At 47.9% G+C, this 21,900-nt stretch overlaps 1 protein-coding gene across 1 annotated transcript in view; it reads right to left on the bottom strand.

Moving 5' to 3' along the window:
- FAM171A1 (family with sequence similarity 171 member A1) overlaps window positions 1–21,900 on the bottom strand; it is a 144,592-nt gene that overhangs the window by 37,064 nt on the left and 85,628 nt on the right. The window contains 1 exon segment of the mRNA XM_032617629.1: window positions 14,190–14,282. Coding sequence (XP_032473520.1) covers window positions 14,190–14,282 — 93 coding nt within the window.

Below are 21,900 nucleotides of genomic sequence, written 5' to 3'. Positions count from 1 at the left end.
CCAGAACACCGTGGGTCCTGTGTGCCCCTCCGGGCCCCGTGAGATGGGCAGGTGAAGTCACCGTGAAGGGCCCCTTTGGCTGAAAGGAAGAGAACCCACTCATCCTGGACCAAGGAAAAGGGGATGTTGCTGAAAGATGAAGGGGAGTCCTGCTGAGCGCCAGGAAACTAGCCCAGCCAGGCCTTATGGGGACCAGCCTGGGACCCAGACACCACAACCGAGGCTGTTCCCAGCTCTCGGGCCACTGGGCGTCTCATTCCCATTCTTTTTTTTTTTTTTCTGATTTTAAATTTTAATAAATTGAAGTTTAAAGAAGTCCTCCTTAAATTCGATTAAATGGTATCCCTTTCAGATTGAGGGAGATTTTAAAGAGGTGGCTACTTTTGTCATTGGTTCCTCATTTTTTTTTTTAATGTTTTTTACTCTATTGAGAGATGTTAGGTTTTAGTTCTTCTCATTTATTTTATTTTTTGGCTGCGTCGGGCCTTAGTTGCGGCACATGGGATATTTCTTTGCAGCGCGCAGCCTTCTCTCTAGTTGTGGCGCTCTGACGCCTGTGCAGGCTCAGCAGTTGCGGTGCGTGGGCTCTCTAGTTGAGGCATGCAGCCTCAGTAGTTGTGGCGCATGGGCTCCAGAGCATGTGCGATCTCTAGTTGAGGCATGCAGCCTCAGCAGTTGTGGCGCGCAGGCTTAGTTGCCCCGTGGCATGAGGGATCTTAGTTCCCCGACCAGGGATCGAACTGGAGTCCCCTGTGTTGCAAGATGGATTCTTAACCACTGGACCACCAAAGAGGTCCCAGTTCCTCATTTTTTTTTAGTTGAAGTATAATTTATTTACAATATTGTGTTAGTTTCAGGTGAACAGCAAAGTCATTCAGTTATATGTATATTTTTTCATATTATTTTCCATATAGATTACAAGATATTGAATATTATTCCCTGTCTTATACAGTAGGTCCTTGCTGCTTATCTATTTTATATATAGTAGTGTGTGTCTGTTAATCCCAAACTCCTAAATTATCCCTTACCCCCTCCCCTGCTCTTTCCCCTTTGGTAACCGTGAGTTTGTTTTCTATGTCTGTGAATCTATTTCTGTTTTGTAAATAGATTCATTTGTATTATTTTTTTTAGATTCCACATATAAGTGATATCACATATCATCACAGTTCAGTGTCTTTCTGTCTGTCTCTGTGTATGTGACTATTTCTCTCTGCCCCTGTGCGTGCTTCTCTCTCTGCCTTTTTGTCTCTGTGTGCATGTCTCTGCCTCTGTCTCTCCCTGGCACACCATGCGTTTCAGTGGGAGACGCACCTCTCCCCACTCCTCTTCCCCTGCTGCCCCCCTTCCCTTTTCTGTGCAGAAGAATTCGCTCCCTGAACAGACACCGTGTCTGTCCCCCACTTCTGGAGGAGTGGGGGGCACAGAGGGGCGATGCTGGGGCAGGTTTACTCGAAGAGGGCGTGGCTGGTCCAGCTGCTTTGACACACGCTGTGAAACACACGCTGTGATGCCCTGGGGGGATTGAACACAGGAGCACGGGCTCTGCCTGATGAAATGCCCCGAGAAACGTCTGAGGGGTGTAAGGGTCGAAGTACTCTGAGCCGCAGCGAAAATACGATCTAAAGTGGGTAGTGTCAGGTTGGGGGGTGGTTATGCTCTTAAGCCTAAGATTATGGATTAAAGCTGCTGAGTTCCCACACATTTCAGGAGGGGGACCTGACTGGGTGGGGAGAGGAGGATGGAGGGGGACAGGTCTGTCCCTCTTCTGTGGATGCCTCTCCTCCACCCTCCCCACAGCAGCTGTGTCATCCTCCATCCTCCTTGGGTTCCACCATTATCCCCCAAATGCTCAGACCCAACTCTACTAAAAACACTGGGGTGGGCTTCTCGTTGCGGTGGCTTCTCTTGGGAGCACGGGCTCTAGGCACGTGGGCTTCAGCAGTTGCGGCATGTTGGCTCAGTAGTTGTGGTTCACAGGCTCAGTAGTTGTGGCGTACGGCTTAGTTGCTCCGCAGCGCGTGGGATCTTCCCGGACCAGGGCTCGAACCCGTGTCCCCTGCATTGGCAGGCGGATTCGTAACCGCTGCGCCACCAGGGAAGCCCCCTCCAGCTGCACTTTTAAAATCTTTTTTTCCCTCTTCTCTGCTGCCTCTTCTGACCCCTGCCCTCCCCCAAGGTCAACCCGAGTTTCCTAACTTTGCTTGTTTTATTGCAAGACGTGACTCGATCCACTATTCTTGCCTTCATCAAAAACCTCTCTCCAGAAGCTTTTCCTCCCCAACCAACACATATACTCCTTTCTTCCTCAGCTAGAAAAACCACAGCAAGATACCACTTTCGCTCTTATCCCCGTAAGCCTCCTCTCTTTCCCCTCAACGCCCAGGGACGTGGCTTTCACCCCCCTCCCCCACGCCGCCCTTGGAAATGTCACCTGATGACTGTATAATCTGCAAACCCGTGACCCTGGCTCGCCTTCCTGCCTCCAGCTACTCACAATGATGCGCGCTGTTCCGCGGCCCCGTGCGGGGTCACGTCACGGTGCTGCACTCCGCTCTCCCCAGAGTAGCCGGCTTTTTTCCTCTATGAGTGCTTGTTTCTCCTCCTGCTTCGGATGCGAGAGCTCCCGAAGGCTCACCACAGTCGCCTCTGCTGTTCCTGACTCTCTCCTGACTTGCCTGACTCTCCTCCCTGCTGGAGCCTCACCAGTTACCTTCCGGTCGTGCGGGGACTCCACGCCTGCATTCCCGCCGCCTCCTCTGCACCTCGATTCAGATGCCCGTCAGACACTGAAGTCATCACTACCTTCTGTCCAACTTAACAAAGCCCCGCTCCTCCCCGACACCTGTGTTTGACTCCAGGTTGCCACCATCGCTTTTCGTCACACAAGTGCCAGGACGGCCCAATCTTCCCTTATCAACGTTTCTAGCATCTTCTTTTCCCTCCGTCCTGCCTCCACCCTACACTACCCTGTGACGTGACCCCTCAACTATTGCAAAAGTCTCCTAACTTCCCCTGTGCTTCAGCCTCACCCCTTTCCCGCCTCATCTACTGATGGTTCTCCAGTTCCACTCTCATCACCGCCTTTCCCCACCCAGAAACCTTCAATGGATCCACCGCTTCCCAAATTAACAGCGGCGACCATCACAGACCAACACAGACCCGAACTGCTGCCCCACTTCTCTCATGGGAGGTGTAGTTCAGCACTTCAGAATTTACAAAGATCTTACATACACATTATTTCACTTAATAATCTACAGCAGGATAAAGGAGGTGTGGTACATGTACACAATGGAATATTACACAGCCATAAAAAAGAACACAATAATGCAGCCATTTGCAGTGACAGGGATGGACCTAGAGATTGTCATACTGAGTGAAGTAAGTCAGACAGAGGAAGACAAATATCCTATGATACCGCTTATGTGTGGGAATCTAAAAAAAGGGTACAAATGAACTTGTTCACAAAACAGAAACAGTCACAGATGCAGAAAACAAACTTATGGTTACTGGCGATAAGGGGGAGAGATAAATTGGGAGATTGGGATTGACATATACACACTACTATATATAAAATAGGTAACTAATAAGGACCTACTGTATAGCACAGGGAACTCTACTCAATACTCTGTAAGGGCCTATATGGAAAAAGAATCTAAAAAAGAGTGGATATACGTATGTGTATAACTGATTCACTTTGCTGTACACCTGAAACTAATACAACATTGTAAATCAACTAGACTCCAATAAAAATTAAAAAAAAAAACCAAACCTATAACAATCCCGTGAAGAAGGAGCTCTCTCCTCTCTTTACGGGGTAGGAAACTGAGGCCCAGAGAGGCTCACAGTCATTCTGTTTGCACGAGGCAGAAATGAATTCTTTGAATTCCGACCTCTGCGTCCCTTCCTAGCACACCTGCCCACGTCAGAACAGATGCTCTGCTATTATTGCCCACGGCCCTGATCCTCTGGCCCACGCAGCTCTGCTTCTGCACACGAGCTCATGTTCTTCCCCGCATCTGGAGCTTCTCCGCGTCGCCTCTATTTGCAGATCCTACCCGTCATGCATGGTGCACCTCCAATGCCACCTCTCCTGTGTGGCCTTTCTGGATCCCACCCCAAGCTCTAAACTCCACTTGTGTGTCTCTTACAGAACCCATCTTCCTGCACCTGGTATTGTACTTATTTGTGTATTTGAGCATCTCCCTAACCAGAGGCGCCACGAGAAGAGGACATGTGTAGGAGCATCACTGTGTATCTCTCTCTGTTTCTATCTCTCCTCCACCACCTTTGAGCTGAGTGACTTTGGGGTTTGGGTTCTTTATCTGGAAAGTGGGTGTGGCCCACACCTGTCTCATGATATGGCTGCTAGGATGTTAGCTCAGAACACACGTGCATTGATACGATGCCTCACGCTGCCTCCTGGTACATACCAGGTACGGGATCAGCAATAATTTCCCGTCGCCGTTCCCCGTTTAGATGGCAGCTCCTTAAGAGCAGGTGTTCTGTGAAACCCATGGCACCACGTTCTGGGAACGCTTATAGGATTAAATGTAAAGATGACTTATTCCGGGCAACTCACTGGGTCCTAGGAATGGTCTGTCTCAATTCTGACTAGGTCGCCATCCCTCATTCTCAGCACTATTAACGTTTTGGGCCACAAAGGTACTTCTTTGCTGGGGGACAGGGGCTGTCCTGTGCATTGTGGCATCTACCCACTAGATGCAAGGAGTGGCTCCCAAGCTGTGACATTGCCAGATGCCCCTGGGGGGAAACTGCCCCTGACTGAGAGGATTCCACAAGATACTCTGAGCGTCCTCAGAATGACCCAGATGACACGGACAGAGACTCCTCTGCCGCGGGGCACAGGAAACATGATGGGGAAGAGGATGAAGGTCCTGACATCCTGGGACTCCAGGGTAGAGAAGGTAGTCATGGCAATGGCTGAATCGTCATACCGTTTTGATGCCTAAACAGAGGGTTACGCCCAAAAAGTACAGGAGACACTTCAGCAGAGAACCATCAACCACCCAGGAGAGAAATTCCAGGGGTGACAGACATCTGGACCGTGGCTAGAGGCCAAGGCCTCCCCGTGAGCCCCGTGCAGGCTGCGTGGGCTCCGGACAGAGGGGGAGTCTCGTGAAGGGCCTGGTGCACCGGGGTCAGGAGTCTGAACTCGAGGCGACCTGCAGGGACGAGAGTCTCCGGGGGTTCTTGGAACAGGAATGAAGGAATCGTGTTCGTTTTTACCCAATTCCGATAGCAGAGCTGAGGGGTGGCTGTGGGTAGAGAAATCCTAGAGTCAGAGCATCAGTCAGGCTCTTGTGAGATGTTCGGTGAGAAATGATGTAGCTCGGGGAAGAAAACACAGGAGGTGGCTGGAGCTGAAAGCCACTTTTGGAATGTGGGCGAGGCGGGGAAGGGAGAACCGGGAAGGAGACTGGGAAGCGGTGAACAGGAGACAAGGAGGGAGGGGAAGTGCAGGAGGAAGGACCCCAGCTCGGGGATGCAGGGAGGACGAGGCCACCGGAGCTGGCACGAGAAATCCCTAAAGGAAATTCTCGAGGGCAGACGGCTCCGAAGTTTGAGTGGGAAAGGAAGTGAGGAATAGGGATTAAGATGGGTTTCCCTGGAAGGGCGGGCTTCGTAATTCTGGGAGCTGAGAAAGAACCAGAGGAGAAAGATGGAAGATTCGGCACAAAGAGAGGGAGGTGGGAGGGGAGGAGATTAGACGAGGGATTGTGATGTGAAGAGGCTCCTGGTGGGAGAGGAGCCACAGGGAGACACGTCACAATGTCCCCTTAGAAGGGGATGCAGAAAAGCAGGCCACAGAAAGCAGCCTTCCCCGATGGCCTCTGTGTTCCCTGGAACCATCGTCAAGGTCATGGCTAAGAAGAGGGCACGCAGGTCGGGAGTGTGTGCAGAGCGTGGGCGAGTCTGACAGCACTGCCTGGGGAACAGAAAGGGGACTGTCCTGGGGACCGTAAAGAGAGCAGCGCAGAGGCCCCGCGGGATGGACACTGGTTTGGGTGGTGCCAGCTGGCCTGATGACAGTGCAGCCACGAGCAGCCTGGGGCATCTTGACAGGACTTTCTTATTTACTGTCATCACATTCTGAGTCGACAACGTGCCGTTTCCTCCCGAGACAGTGTGAAGGTCTGAGAGAGCCGGCAGTAGAGCAACGACTCCTACCTTATGGTTCATCGTCGTGAGGTTACATTTTGGAATCACCATCAAACTCCTCCTTGAAAGCTTCCAGTTCCTCAGCAAAGTACAAAAAACTCTCAAAGAAAATGATCCTTATAAAGCAATTGACAAGTGTTCTCTCTTTCCACTCTCCTATGATCTCATTGCAAAGTTTAAAAGCCATTTGCACTATCATATGATCCAGCAATTCTACTCCTGGGTATATATCCGAAGAAAATGGAATGAAAACACTAATTCAAAAAGACACATGCACCCCAATGCTCATAGCAACGTTATTTACAGTAGCCAAGATGTGGAAGCAACCTAAGCGTCCATCAACAGAGGAATGGATAAAGATGTGGTACATATACACAGTGGAATACTACTCAGCCATCAAACAGAACAAAATAATGCCATTTGCAGCACCATGGATGGACCGAGAGGGTATTAAACTTAATGAAGTGAGACAGACAAATACTGTATGTTTTCACCTATATGTGGAATATAAAAACTAAAACAATGAATGACTATAACAAAACAGAAACAGACTTGTAGATACAGAGAACAAACTCACGGTTTCCACTGGGGAGAAGGGCAAGACAGGGGTAGGGGATTAAGAGGTATAAGCTACTAGGTATAAAATAAATAAGGTACGGAATATAAGATACCACATACGGAATATAACCAATATTTTATAATAACTTTAAATGCAGTATCATATATAAAAATATCAGATCACTATGTTGTATATCTGAAACTAATGGAACATTGTAAATCAACTATACTTCAATAAAAAAATGTAGAAGAAATGTAAAAGCAATTTGCAAGCATTCTGTGATAACGGGCATACTTTTAGACACAGCCTCTGTTGGGAAAGATCCCTATACGTAGTTAATCAATGACTATGTTGGCCCTTCCCCTTCACCACACTGTACCATAAGACTGCTCCAGTTTTTCTATATAAAATAGTGTCAACAATGACAATGCAATCACTTTCCTCACTTTTCAAATGAAATCGAATGCTAAGGCCAGTTCCATTGGAAACATGCATTTACTGTGTGTGTGTACGTGTGTGTGTGTGTGTGTGTGTGTGAAGGCACTGCACATAATCCCACCTCGTCTGATGGGAATAGTTTTAGGGTGTGTATGGTCAGAATTTAAATAGATACCATACCTAGAGAGAGGAAAACAAGTGAGTAGTCTTTTATTCTTTAAGGAAAGCTCTCATTAACCATGAGCTTATTCTAGTTTATTTGGTTGTAAACATTTCAAAACAAAACTTCACCTGAAGCATTAAACATCTTCCCATAGAGAACACCCCTGCCTCTCCTGTCTCCACCTCTCTCACCCAGTGGCCTTTGTGCTTTCAAATCTTTTGCTTCAGTGTCACGTAAAACCAAACAACGGGGCATCACCCAAAACTATGCACATAACACGGGTGAGGCTTTGTCAAAACTGTCATCACCACTACCTCCCCCATTTCCTTGGGGGGATCATCTGACACACGGTAACATCCAAGCAACACACAAAAACTCAAACGGCTGACAGTACTTACATTTCTGATCAGCAAGAGTTTATGTTTTTCTCCTCTGATTCCATTAAAAAAATAATAAATGCACCGACAATTGACCAGTTTGAGAATAAAAATTTGATATATTATTTAGAAATTCAGTTCTGTATTCGCTTTATGGAACAGAACTGCAAAGACAAACATCATCTACACGTGGCTCTCCTTCCAACTGGTGAGAAAACATGAAACAAATTCACCCAGTGTTATTCCGCCGTGCCTCAACTCTACTGAGACAAGGAAAAGTACAACTAGCAATAATTAAACTCACGAAGTAGCATAAGTTAAAAAATTTAAAATGTAGACAATTTTAAAAAGCTGGAATGTAAATGAGATTTTTGGCAAGGGAGAAATAAATGGTTCATCAGTTTCCGGTTACATAGAGGAGGGAAGTAATACACTAGACTGAATAAATTAACCATAACAAAAACTACCATGACGGAAACTGCCCATGAATGTCTTACAGCCTTGGGTTTCTAACACGACCATACTTCCTGCTCCTTACAGAGAGAGTTATTCAGATACTCTGCATGTTTCTGTGCGTGTGTGTACATGTGAACGGTCCTCTTAGCAGCCACAACAAAGAAATAATTAACCCGAGCTTGAGTGATCTATACAGGAAGTGCAAAGGAAAGGTGGGATTTGGACAGTTTTTAAATATTTACTCAACCTTCAGTGAATTGCTCATTGTGTACGGATCCGAAGGCGGGCATGGGGCCAGGCCCTGGGGATGCTAAGGTGAACGTGACCCCCTCCTTGTTCTTCAGGTTTTTCCGTTTTAGTCCGGGAGGTAAGATATTACTACCAAATATGCAGAAGGGGCGGCATCGGATACAGAACCCCCAGCTGGAGGGCTGTTTTAATCCATCCTCCTGGTTACTGATAAGGACAGGAGGGGGCATAAGGGAGACAGGATGTGTGGAATCCAGGCTGGAGCCCGGGGGCGGGGTGTTGTGTGGAAGGCACGGGAACTCCTGGGTCTGGGCTCAGGGCAGCTCTGGGACCTACGTGGCAGGAGTTTGTGGATTTCACCCGAACGCTGTGCCATTAACATGACTCCACAAATCCCGGTCTGCGGTCTGCTTCTCTCTGGCCTGCTACCAACTAGCCTCCCTTTTCTGACTCATACCTTCTGTTCCCTTCGAACCTGGGCTTGCAGATGACCTGGTGTAATTACAGACCCACTGCATCTCGTGACCACACAGTCAGCTGAGAGTCTCATCTCTTCTGGGTTCTTAGTCCCACCCCGTAAAAGGAAGAGAGAGAAGAACTGATGCTCCACGATTCTCCTCCAGCTGGGTCCCAGCCCCTGGCCACACTATGACTGGTGACCCCTCTGAGTCGGGGGTCCCTTGGCAGCTGAAGGTGAAGGACAAGACACTGGCATGAATCTCGTCTCCAGGGAAGACACAGAAAAGACCTCCTGGAGGGTGTGGCCTTGAAGTAGGTCTTGATGTCCAGGAGAATTTAAAGAGAGATTGGGAAGATGGGGTGGGACATCTCAGGTGGAAATAGAAAAAGAAATTCAGTTAGGCTAGAACACAAGACATGGAGGAGAAGAGCCCTTAGGAGGGAGGTTGAGGCCAGGTCAGGAGGCCGGGGCATGCTGCGTAAGGAGGTGGGATTTCACTCTGTGGGCAAAGGGTTCTGCTCCAAGAAGATCACTCGGGCAGCTCAGTGCAAGGTGTGTTGGGAGGAGACACAAGAGATGGGACATCTGGTTGATCTTCTCAAGTCCAGCGCCAACGCTAGCTCAGCGAGCGGACACCAGCACACTAGCTGGAGGCCACTGCAGTGGCCCGGGTGGAGGCCGAGACCAGGACTGAATCAGGGCATGGGTCATGCAGTGCAAATGTGGGCAGCAGAAAGAAGGCAGGTGTGGGACCTTCCCCGGCGGCACACTGGCTAAGACTCCACGCTCCCAACGCAGGGGGCCTGGGTTCGATCCCTGGTCAGGGATCCCACATGCATGCCGCAACTAGGAGTTTGCATGCTGCAACTAAGGAGCCTGGCCTGCCGCAACTACGGAGCCCACGTGCCCCAACTAAGGAGTCCTGGAGCTGCAACTAAGGAGGAGCCTGCCTTGCTGCAACTAAGGAGCCCACATGCTGCAACTAAGGAGCTGGCAAGCCACAACTAAGGAGCCCACCTGCCACAACTAAGACCCAGTGCACCCAAACAATCAATCAATAAATTTAAAAAAAAAAAAAAAAGGCGGCAAGTGTGGGCAGACCGAGGGATAACCACTGTGGGATTACTTGGGTTAAAGGGCCAGGCTGGCTGTAACTCTGTGTGACTCATGGGAGATGTAGGTCATCAGGACTACTGCATGTTCAGAAAGTGACTCTGCTTATGGAGGGCAAACGACACGGGCACCGAGGTCCTTCATGAACCCCTCAGAGCCACTGGAGGGGACAATTCAGCATCCAGGGCTGGAAGATGGCAGGGAGAAGCAGAGCAGGGGGCGACAAGGAGGTCTGCACCACGATGGGGTAAGCGTGGCCATAACAATGGACCCTGTGGGCTGCAGTTTGAGTCCTTGTCACAAACACCTTGCTAAGGTTAGTGCTGCTCCTGGGCAGGGGGACTGGGAAGGGATGACCATGAGGGTGCCGTGCACGTCAAAGGTGGCCGTGAAGGAGAAGAGCTCGACAAAGGGAATTGTGGGGCTGAAAGGGAAGTCGGAGGGGGAAGGGGTGCAGGGAAGATGCTCTGTGTGTAGATACAATCTCCGCCCCTTCTCATCCAGTGGTGACCTTCCAGGTAACGGTGGCAGCCACCAGAGGCTCAGGGCCAGGGGCTGTCCAGCCCTGAGTGTAAGGAATTGGGATTTCATTCCAAGTACAAGGGGAAGGACCCTGAAGAATGGAAGCAAGGCGACTTGATCGCTGTAACTTTGTGAAGATTAGATTACAGGTTGGCAAGAGTGCGCACAGGGCAACCAGTGAGAAACCCGCCACAGTTCTCTGGGGGAAATGGTGGTGTCTTGGATTCACGAGGCAGCAACACCTATGGAGAGAAGAGGGTCTGCAGGAGAACCAGATGTGAGGAGAAGAATCAAGGATGATTCCTAGAGTCTTGGCTGGATGCGTAGGTGTGCGTTTACACCATTCACTGAGATGGAAGGTAAAAAACATCAAGAGTTCTGTGCGTCTCTGCTGAGTCTGAGATGCCTAGCAGACACCCAAGTCAAGATGTCAAGTAAGGGCCTCCCTCTAGGGGAAATTGGGAGTAATCAGTGCCCAGGGCACATGAAAGCCATGGGTCCTATGAGCTCCTCTAGGGAGAGCATTGGGAAGAAGAAACAGAGGCCCAGGACAGTCATGGGAGCAATCCAGAGAGAAGTAACCGAGAGCTGGAAAGAAAGGCAAGGCATGATATGGAAGCGAAAGGAAGAAAGTCTCAAGACAGAGTGACCAGCTGTCTGTGTTGAATGCTGTGCGGACATCCCGGGAGAGGAAGAGAGGTGACCTTAGGTCTGGTCGCACGGGGGTCATAAGACACTCTGATGAAGCACTGAGGGAGGAGCCCACACCGGAGTGTGCTGAAGAGGCAAGGAGAGGTGAGAAAGCAGAGATGAGGGAGCAAAGTCCTTCCCAAAGGACAGCAGAGAAGCAGGGCAGTGACTTGGAGCACAGGACGCTCAGGGGAGCATTTCTGGGGATACACGAGCTTGAACGCTCACCCGCTACAGAGCGGGAGAAAACGGCAGTGTGGGAGTGACAGGGCACGAAATAGCCATCTCGGAGAGTCAGAAAACAAGTAATTAGGAAGTGGCCTCGGTCCTGCAGGGCTGATGCCCACCTTGAGGTCTGTGTAACCAGTGGATGCAGCTGTGAGGTTTCCTCCAGCCACTTGTTCCGGTGTGGCCATGACGCGGCTGAGGTCACCCAGGGTCAGAAGTTACTTATTCAGGCAAAGACAGGAGCATTATTCACAAAAGCCAAGACATGGAAACAACTGAAGTTTCCACTGTATGGATGAATAGATACAGGAAACGCGTGTACACACACACACACACACACGTATATGTATATATATGCAATGGAATGTCACAGGTACATACAACCTTCAAGTTGCAAACTTTTCAAAGATGCGAATGTGCGTTCCATCAACGTCAGGTGTGAGTGGAATTGCCGCCTGCCCTCCGTCTCCTGTTGCTGAGGACCCTTCAGCTCTACCGTCACCCACCTCCTCTCCCTCCTCCAGTCGGTAACTCTTCTTGCCTGTTCACTCGATGCCAGCCCCTGCATGCCGGCTGTTGTGCTGGACTACTGTGCTTTTCAAGGGACTGTATGGTAAAATTTTAAATGTTTTCTTTATTTTTTGTGTTTTTTTATGTATTATTTGTGTGAAAAGTATTCTAAACCCATTACAGTACAGTACTATATAGCCAGTTGTGTTAGTTGGGTACCGAGGCTAACTCTGTTGGACTTACGAACAAATTGGCCTTACGAACGTGCTCTCGGAACGGAACTTCGTTCGTATGTAGGGGGACTTACTGTATTCAGCCATAAAAGAGAAGGAAATCCTGCCATTTGGGACAACATGGATGGACCTGGAGGCTATCACGCTTAGTGAAATAAATCAGACAGGAAAAGACAAATCCTGTAGGATGTCACCTATAAGTGGAATTCTTAAAAACAAACCAACAAACCACCTATAAGTGGAATCTTAAAAAACAAACAAACTCACAGAAACAGAACAGACTGGTGGTCACCAGAGGCAGGAGGTGACGAGAGCAGATAAAGGTGGTCAAAGGGCACAAAACTCCCAGTTATAAATGAGTAAGTCCTGGGGATGTGACGTACAGCATGGTGACTACAGTTAACAATTTCTGTAGTGGTATATCTGCCAGCTGCTAAGGGAGTAGATCTTAAAAGTTCTCGCCACAAGAAAAAACTCTGTGTGGTGAAGGATTGTTAAGTAGACTTACAGTTGTGGTCATCGTGCAATACATACACATCTCAAGTCATTAAAGGTATATGTCAATTATATCTCAGTAAGACTGGAGGAGAAAAATTATCTTTCACTTTCTTCCACTGTCTTTCAGTTGTGAAACGGACAACAGCAAAGCTAACTAAAGAGAGATTGGAGGTACCAAGGCCAGGCAGGCCCCCGTGTGGTTCCAATGTGAAAGGGTGCTGAGGATTCGGGCCTAGCTCTGCTCTCTCTGAGGAGGAGAAAAAAAGGATGCTAACTTAGGGCTTTCACTACACAGATGACATGAAAACCTGTGTCTCTGTTCCTGTTTTCTCTCCCAACTCGAGTCACATACGCTCCCAGACGTTTCTACTTGTTTCTCTTTACATACGTCTTCTAAGAACAGCACGTGAACCTCCTTGTACGTTCCCACAGCTACTCGATAAAAAAAGGAATAAATCAGGTCACCTCATTTGCAAATGGCACCCTGGATGTGGTCAGGTAGAGAATGACTGGTGTAAAATGGTATTAAAAGAAAGGAATACTGGGGCTTCCCTGGTGGCGCAGTGGTTGAGAGTCCGCCTGCCGATGCAGGGAACACGGGTTCGTGCCCCCGTCCGGGAAGATCCCACATGCCACGGAGCGGCTGGGCCCGTGAGCCATGGCCGCTGGGCCTGCGCGTTCAGAGGCCTGTGCTCCGCAACGGGAGAGGCCGCAGCGCTGAGAGGCCCGCGTAACGGAAAAAAAACAAAAAAACAAACAAACGAGGGACAAGGGAGAGAAAAAGGCCACACTCGAACACCTAGGAACCTTTTGTTTTTTCTTTTTTTTTTTTTTTTTGGTAAGGGAAGAGTTTTTCTTTTATTGTAAAAACACATAACATTAAATTTACCATCTTAACAGTTTTTAAGTGTGCAGTGCACTAGTGTGAAGTGTACCGACATTGCTGTGCAGATCTCTAGAACCATTTTGTCTTGCAAAACTGAAACTCTAGGGAATTCCCTGGGGGTCCAGTGGTTAGGAATCCGTGCTTCCACTGCAGGGGGCAACTAAGGGGGATTCCCTGTTCGGTGAACTAAGACCCCGCAAGCCATGCGGCGTGGCCAAAGAAAAAAACCCCAAAAACCTGAAACTCTATACTCTCAAACGCTTATGAACCTTTTCAGAGAGACCCCGCCCAATGGTCAGTGAGGGGCAGACAGGGTCCGGACCCTGACCCCAGGATGAATATTCTCGCCTTCGGAGAAGAGAGAGATGTGGTGTGAACAGAGGGTGGAGCCCCTTTCTTCCCTCTCATGCACTTAAAGGCTGGGCCGAGAAGAAAAAAGGCCACAGCCAAGAGACATTTTACCAAAATGCCAATGTGCCGTGCACTCGTAGGGACCACAGGCATTGTTACTTCCAGCTGTGGACACATTCACGGCCATCACTACCTGACGAGAGTCATCCCTCCACAAGATTTTCAGAGTTGGCCCCAGAGTTACCTTCACTTCTCTTTTTTAAATATCAAACATACCTTGGAATCCTGAGACTATCTGGACAACATCTTCATACACCATCAGAGTAGCAGATCGTTCTGGAAGCAGGCCCAGGCTCAGCGAAGAAAACACTGCAGAAACAAGGATGGGTATGAGGGAATTCAAACATTTAAATCAAGATGCCCACTCCAGTTTTTTTAAGTACTCTGCATTCCTTGGATTCTCTGATTTTCAACTCAGTCAGCAATATTGATTTTTCGCAGTGTGGCATAATAATAAATACATATTTGGTCTCTGCCTCTGGTTCCTGGCTCTTAAACCCCTTGTAATTTCCTGGGTGATCAGAGTATCTTTTGTTCTGATGAGGAGACACCGGGTGGGCTCCTGGAGGTGGGCCTGCTCACCGAAAAGGTCAAGCCATGATGAGAACCTTGGAACGTTCAGTCCCACCTGCCATCCTCCAGAGAGGACACAGGCGGTGGACAGCTCATGACCGATCATGACTGCTGCCATGACTGCTGAAGCTACCATGAAAGTCCCCGAGGTACGGGCTTTGGGAAACTTCAAGCTGGTGAACAAGTATGTGTGCTGGGAGGAGGGTACACCCCAACGCCAACGGGGACAGAAGCCCCTTTTGGACCTTCTGGGTCTCACCCTATTGTACCTCTTCATGTGGCTGTGTATCTGCATCCTTTATAATATCCTTTGTAATAAACCCGTGAATGTAACTGTCTTCCTGAGTTCTGTGAGCCATGATAGTTAATGAACCCGGGGAGGGGCTCATGAGAACCTCTGATTTATAGCTGGTTGGTCAGGTGACAACCCGGGGCTTGTGTCTGAAGTGGTACTTGGTCTTGTGGGCCTGAACCCTTCACCTGTGGCTTCTGAGCTAACTCTGGAAAGTTACTGTCAGAACTGAATTGAATTGCAGGTCACCCAGTCGGTGTCCAGAGACTTGGAGAACTGGTTGGCTTGAGAAGAAACCCACCATCGGGTGTCAGGAGTACTATAAACAGAGAGAAGAGAAACAGGTCTTCCTTTAAGTGTTATTAGCAAAAGGCTTTCAAAACGCCAAAAGAGTCCTGCAATCTCTCCTAGAGCAACTGCTTGCCCTACAATAGTCAACTATGTATTTTTTATTCGCTAGAAGCTGTTAGTAAAGTATCTGAACCTCCTCCCATTAGGAATCTATTAAAAGGTACAAGGTACACACTGCACGGATGTAAAACATTGGGTATTAACATTAAGAAAGACTTTAAATACGTGCTTAGATTACTGTGTGTCTCTTGATAAAAAAAAAAAAAACAACTTCCGTCCCTACTCTGGGGACTAATAAGATGACAGAACTTGTGCTATGTTTTAAAATTCTTGTTTAAGTACCTGGACTTCAAACTAAAAAATTCACAAAGCCTACACGTTTCTGGGGAGATCATGAATTTTAAGAAAAAAACAAATCAACATATTATGGAATAACAATAATCACTAACATTACTGAACCCCACTAACATGTCAGACATTATCCTAGGTGCTTTAATTTTGTAATTTATTTAACTCTCAAAACAGCTTTATGAAATAGGTATTGTTAACATGCCCATTGGACAGGTAAGGAAAACAGATTTATGGATAAGGAATTAAACTTGTCCAGGACTCCGCAGCTGGTAAATACTGGAGCCAGGATTTGAACTCTGGAGTCTGACCTCGACTGCTATGCTTCACAGACTCAAATTCAAAGGCTTCTTGGACTCCCATCCAGCCTAAGTCTCTAAGTTTAAAGAGGAGGAAAGGGAGGCCTAGAGAGGTAAAGTAACTTTCAAGGATATTAGGAACGGAAATATCAAATGCTAAGAATATCAATTACTTGGCACAACTGGCTCTGGACAATGCTAGGGGCGACCAGTGAAGCGGCCGGCCTTGGACATGACACTTCTCCCTACACATTTACTCCATTTATTTAGCTGCCAATATGTACAAGGCCCAGAGCTAGACGTGCGGAACAGATCAATGTTGGGGGCAGTCGTGTCCTCAAGGGTTCTACATTAGAAGGAGACTTGGACGCACAACCAATAGCTGTAGGACAAGCAGAACGTGGCAAGTGCCATGACAAAGATAAGGATGCACCTCGGTGCTGTGAAAACAATCCAGCAGTTCCTTCAAATATTAAACAGAGAGTCACCACGTGACCGGCAATTCCACTCCCAGGTATATAACCAGGAGAACTGAGCATATATGTTCATGCAAAAACCTACACATGAATGCTCACAGCAGCATCAGTGATACTAGCCAGAAAGTGGAGACAACCCAACGGCCGTCATCTGATGGGCAGATAAACGGAACGTGGTCTATCCACACAACGGAATATTTTCACCCATAAAAAGGAAGAAAGTACTGATTCATGCTACAACATGGACAGACCCGGAAAACACCGTGCTAAGTGAAAGATGCCAGACACAAAAGGCCGACACACTGGAGGATTCCATTCGTCTGCAATATGTGGAACAGGCAAATCCATAGCGACAGAGGGATTAGCTGTTGCTGGGGGCTGGGGGGATGGGAAACAGCGAGTCAATCCTAACGGGCATGAGGGTTTTTTTGGAGGTGAAGCAAATACTTCTGGAAGTAGACAGTGGTGATGGTGCACAAATGTTGCACAACATTTAAAGTGCACAAATACACTTTAAACGGTGAATCGTACGGTGATATGCATTATATCTCAGAAATAAATAAATCAAGCAAGCAAGGAATAAAAAAGAATTCACCTTGGGGGTTTAAAGTTGGAAGAAAAATCCTATACCAAGTTGGGGGAGGGGGGATCAGGTCCTGTGTGTGCAGCCAGGACTGAAGGGAGGAAGCCTGACTTGGGTAAATCCTGCAGAACCACATCCCAGGGAAACTTAACCTTCTTTAACAGAGATCCCCTTCACCCAAGGCCACAGGGCACCTACTGGCCAGGAAAGAAGAACCAGATTGCTGGTGCTTGTAGGGAACAGCTCACCTCCAGACTTCGGCTTTGCCCTCCCCCGCCTCTCTAGGTACAGACCTGGACCACACCGCGCCCTTCAAGAGCTCACACAGAGCCTGAAGGCATTTCCTTGGCCCTGAAAACCTCTGTGTTGTCTGGCTTGGGGGACTCTGAGCTTGAATCACCTGTGATTGGTCTCTCGAGATGGCGTGTGACCATTACAGGATGTTTTGAAACATTTCTTGCCTATAGCATTGGTGCTTCCAAACATCAGACATCTGCTCCAGCAAACTCCTCTGCAAACCCTATTTCATATACGAGAAAAGATGATTTCTTGTAATGACTATGATGAGACGTGGGTGGTAGAGACACCTGCGAGGACTTCCTGGGCAGGAGGTGGCAGAGACGCCTCAGACCTGCAGGCAGACGGTATATTACCCATCAGAGAGGAGATGCTGACTGCTGTCCTGTTTTTTGATAAGGAGGGAGAAGGGAACATCTAACTCTACCTGGGAGAGGCTGGAACACTTCTGAGCGCAGAGAACAACCACACTGGGAATTAACGGATAGAAGACAAGCTTGCAGAGAGAACAGTAAAGGAACAACAGTGCAGACAAGCACAGAGCGGGTAAAACGCCAGATGACTTCAGAGAATAACAAACTGTCCAGGGTGACCAGACCGTGAGAAAACGTAGGGAGAAGCGGCTGGGAGGAGGTCCCTGTGTTCTGTTTAGTCTAAACTTGATCCTGAGGACATCAGATGCCTTTAGGCAGACATATAACGTAGTCAGACAGATATATATATACAGGCACACCTCGGAGATGTGCGGGTTCAGTTCCAGACCACCCCAATAAAGCGAATACCGCAATAAAGGAAGGCACGTCAATGTTCTGGTTTCCCAATGCATACAGACGTCACGTTTATATTATACTGCCGTCTATTAAGTGTGCAATAGCCTCAGGTCTAAAAACACCAGATATTCCTGAATTTACAAGTACTTTATTGCTAAAAAGTGCTAACCATCATCTGAGCCTTCAGGGAGTTGTAATCTTTTGCAAAAGTAACGAAAACCACAGATCGCCCATAACAAATATAATAATAATGAAATACTGGAGAATTACCAAAATGTGACACAAACACTCAATGAGCAAATGCTCTTGGGAAAATGGTGCCGATGGACTTGCTCAGTGTAGAGTTGCCACAAACCTCCAATTTGCAAGAAATGCAACATCTGCAAAGTGCAATAAGATGAGGTCTGCCTGCATATATATATGGATGTATAAATATACATCCATATATAAATACATATATCTAATATATAAATATGTGAAATTATTATATTATAAAAATAACATAAATATATATTTAAAAATACATTTTAAGACACTAATGGTCAGTAATGTAAAGGGTGTTTTGAAGGGGTCAGACAGAGCTGGACAGAGGCCACTGCAGTAGCCCTGAACTGTTGCAAAAGCCTGAGCTATAGAGCTCGAAATAATTAAGATGTGGAATCACAGTCTTTAGTGGATGGATGACACTTCATATAGCTAAATTTGTCCTACCTGCTACCAAAGGTAAGGGGTACTCTCTTTTGCTGTGGTTCCCTGTGCCCAATACGTACCCCCTTCCATGCAAGGGGAAAAAAAAACCCCACATCCTCCAGGAACTACTTGTCAAGGAGGAGAAAAGAAATCTACTCTCAAATCTCATAAGAACGCGTATGCAAACAAAACCACGTGCGGACATGTAGTAAAGAAATTATTTTTTAGTTTCAAATTCTAAAAATATTTTAGAAGAGGCTCCCAATTCTTCTCTCCTCCTCGCTCAATTACCTGGAATACCAAAAGTGCACCTCCAACAATAGGCGTGAAAACAACAGTATACTCTGTTTTTCACAGCAGACCAGCCTAAGTTTTGCTCACGTTTTCTGTTAGATTCTAGTTAAGAGGATCTTGTTATGCTGACAGGGCAAGCAGAGAAAAGAAAGACGTGGAGGGTCCTTGAAAATTATTCGGTCTAATTGATTTAGTTTTAGAAACTAGAGATTTGGGCTCAGAAAGCTGTGATGGGCCCCCATGTGTGGGCAGAGCTGGGGGCGGGCAGGCCTAGAAACCCAGGCATCTTCAAGCCTAGTCCAAAAACTCTTTGAATGAAACTACATTTTTTTACCATTATTTACTCATTTAAGAAGAATGGATATTATGAAAATGGTTGCCCTTTTCTCAAATGATCATGTTAACAAAGTCAAAACAAATGTAATTAAAGTACAGTCCGTCCTTATTTGTCGGTTCCGTATTTGCAAATGTGCCTACTTGCTAAAGGTTATTTGTAACCCCAAGTCAATACTTGTGATGCTTTCTACGTGTACGTACAGAGGGGCCAAAAGTCTGAGTCTCCTCCCAGCTGAGGTCGACCAAGGCGATGGACGCTCTGCCTTCTCGTTTCAGCTCTCACACCGTAAGCATCCTTCCTGCAATCAATGTAGTGCCAAGTTTTTTGCATTCTTGTGCTTTTTGTTTTGTGATTTCCCTGTTTCAAACAGCCCCTGAGTGCTGGCCCAAAGTGCTGTCCAGTGTTTCTAACTGCAGGAGGCTGGGATGTGCCTTATTACACGTAGAGAAGCTTCCCTTAGCCATGAGTTACGGTGCTGTTTGGCCATGAGTTCAAGGTTAATGAACGAACAATATATATTGAGTCAGGTATCTTGCAATAGCAACACACATCAAACAAGGAGATGTACTGATCAGTGGATGAAAATGTGACCAGAGGCTCTAAGGAACCTAACCCTGCACTTCACCCGGGAGCAATGTCTCAGAATTCACGAACTCAGTGTTCACGGTGACTCTGCAGAACATAACTCCTGTGATAGTGAGAATCAGTGGTATTTTGTGCTGCTGCCCGCCCCCCGCCCCCAGCAAAGGTGGAGTTGCGGTGTCTGGATACCATTTAGACTTCCCCCGGGTTGTTTCCAGTGATTTCTCAGTGTGAAAAATGGGAGAGGTCAAACATTTCTTTAGCAAGAACCTAACAAGGACCACCTTTCTTATCGTGCTGGCCTTCCCAGGGTTCTGCCCAGGCCCACTCCCCTCCACTCTCTGGGTGAGATCACTGATTTGAGTCTCCCTTAAAAGCTGCTGATGACCCCAAGCTCCACCTCCACCTCCAAACCTCTTAAACCCCAAACTCCTTTCAACTAAAGCCCGAACACACTTGGCGTCCCAGAGGCAGCTCCAATCCAATCCATGCTAAATTCATCACCAACTACAATCCCGACACGCACCCCTTTCTCTCCATCTCCCCACCTCCACTCCCACTTCCACCCACCTTTGCCCTGAGCCCCAAGCCTGGAGAGAGGGGTGCACACGGGAGGGAGGAAGAGGGCTTCTTCAGCCGATGGCATTAATCGATCAAGTCAACTCGAGGGAACCACACGGTGGCAGGTCTCCCAAGCCCACTGCCCATCTGTTACTCCATCCACTCCATCCACTCCATCAGCAGCCAGAAACCCGAGACTCAACTTCCATTTCTTCTCATTCGTCCCTTCCCTCACATCTCTCCCACCCATTCTCCAAGGCTTTCTGGATTTTACCTGCTAAATATTTTCTCAGGTTTATCTCCTTTTCTCTAACATTTTGCTAAAGGATTTCCTCAGTTGTACCTATTTCAAATCCACTTTCCATAGCTCTCAAAGCAGTGGTCCCAAACTATAGTGAACGTTTTTATCCATAAACACCCTGGGGGGGCGGGTAGGAGTTGCTTGTGAAAACGCAGATTCCTGGGTCCACCTGCCCAGTCTGAAATGGCTGAGTCCTGGAATCCGGATCTTCTTACAAGCACCTTCTGATGCTAATATCTACTCATCCTCAAGACTCAGCTCCCCTCTCAGCCTCTCCAGGAAGCCTTCCTTCATTTGCTCACCTAGGCCAGTGAACTGGTCCCCAGCATCCCCGTAGGCACCTACATCTATCAGAGCATTGATCCCATCAGGAGGCATCGGGTTCTGTGGCTGACGTTCATAACTAAACGATGAAACCCTAGGGGCGAGTTCTACGTCTTTAGATCTGTATCCTCAGTGGCCAGGGCACTGCCGGGCACACAGTAGCTACTCAATAAGTGTAAACGGAACTTAAAGAGAATTTTGTGGCTGAGGGTAGATGCTGGGGCTGGAAAAGGCGGGCACAGTCACACTTAGCTCCCATGTGCCCCAGGGGCAGCAGGGACCCTGACGGGGCGTGTCCAGTGGCACACAGGTGAGCACTAACGTTGGCATTTTGCCAGGCACTGTGTTAGATGCTACACGTTTGTCAAGCCCCTACTATGTTGTAGGTACTGTAAGCTAGTGCACCTGCATGAACCACTTTTTACTCAGAAACCACTCTACTAGGTGGTATCAGCTCCCTTTTGCAGAGACTGGCATCAAAGCTGGAGGGGCTCAAGCACAACCCAGAGCCAGAAACCCAGGTCCAAAGCCCATGCTCTTCCCACCCGCCCACCCCCGCTAGCGTCAGAGCAATAGTGCCGGCAGGTAATGTGGTCCAGGCACTAGATGGAGCCTGAGGTGAGGGGACCTGAAGCGGCACGGTCTGCTGCTTTCCCACCTACTCCATCCCCAGCTGAAACCCACGTCAGGGACCATCCTAGCCCCTTGTGGTAGACCGGCTGCTTTGCAGTGGTGAATGGTAATGTGCTATTGTGATTTTATAATAAGTAATATATATTTGGTCTTGGTCTCATCCCTGCCTCACAGCTCCTAAAACCCTGGAATTTCCTAAGTGATAAGGGCAATAAA

The sequence above is a fragment of the Phocoena sinus genome, chromosome 2 (genome assembly GCF_008692025.1).
Source record: "Phocoena sinus isolate mPhoSin1 chromosome 2, mPhoSin1.pri, whole genome shotgun sequence".
NCBI classification, from domain to species: Eukaryota; Metazoa; Chordata; class Mammalia; order Artiodactyla; family Phocoenidae; genus Phocoena; species Phocoena sinus.
Note: the sequence above shows the minus strand (reverse complement) of the source record. Positions and strands in the feature narration are given on the sequence as shown.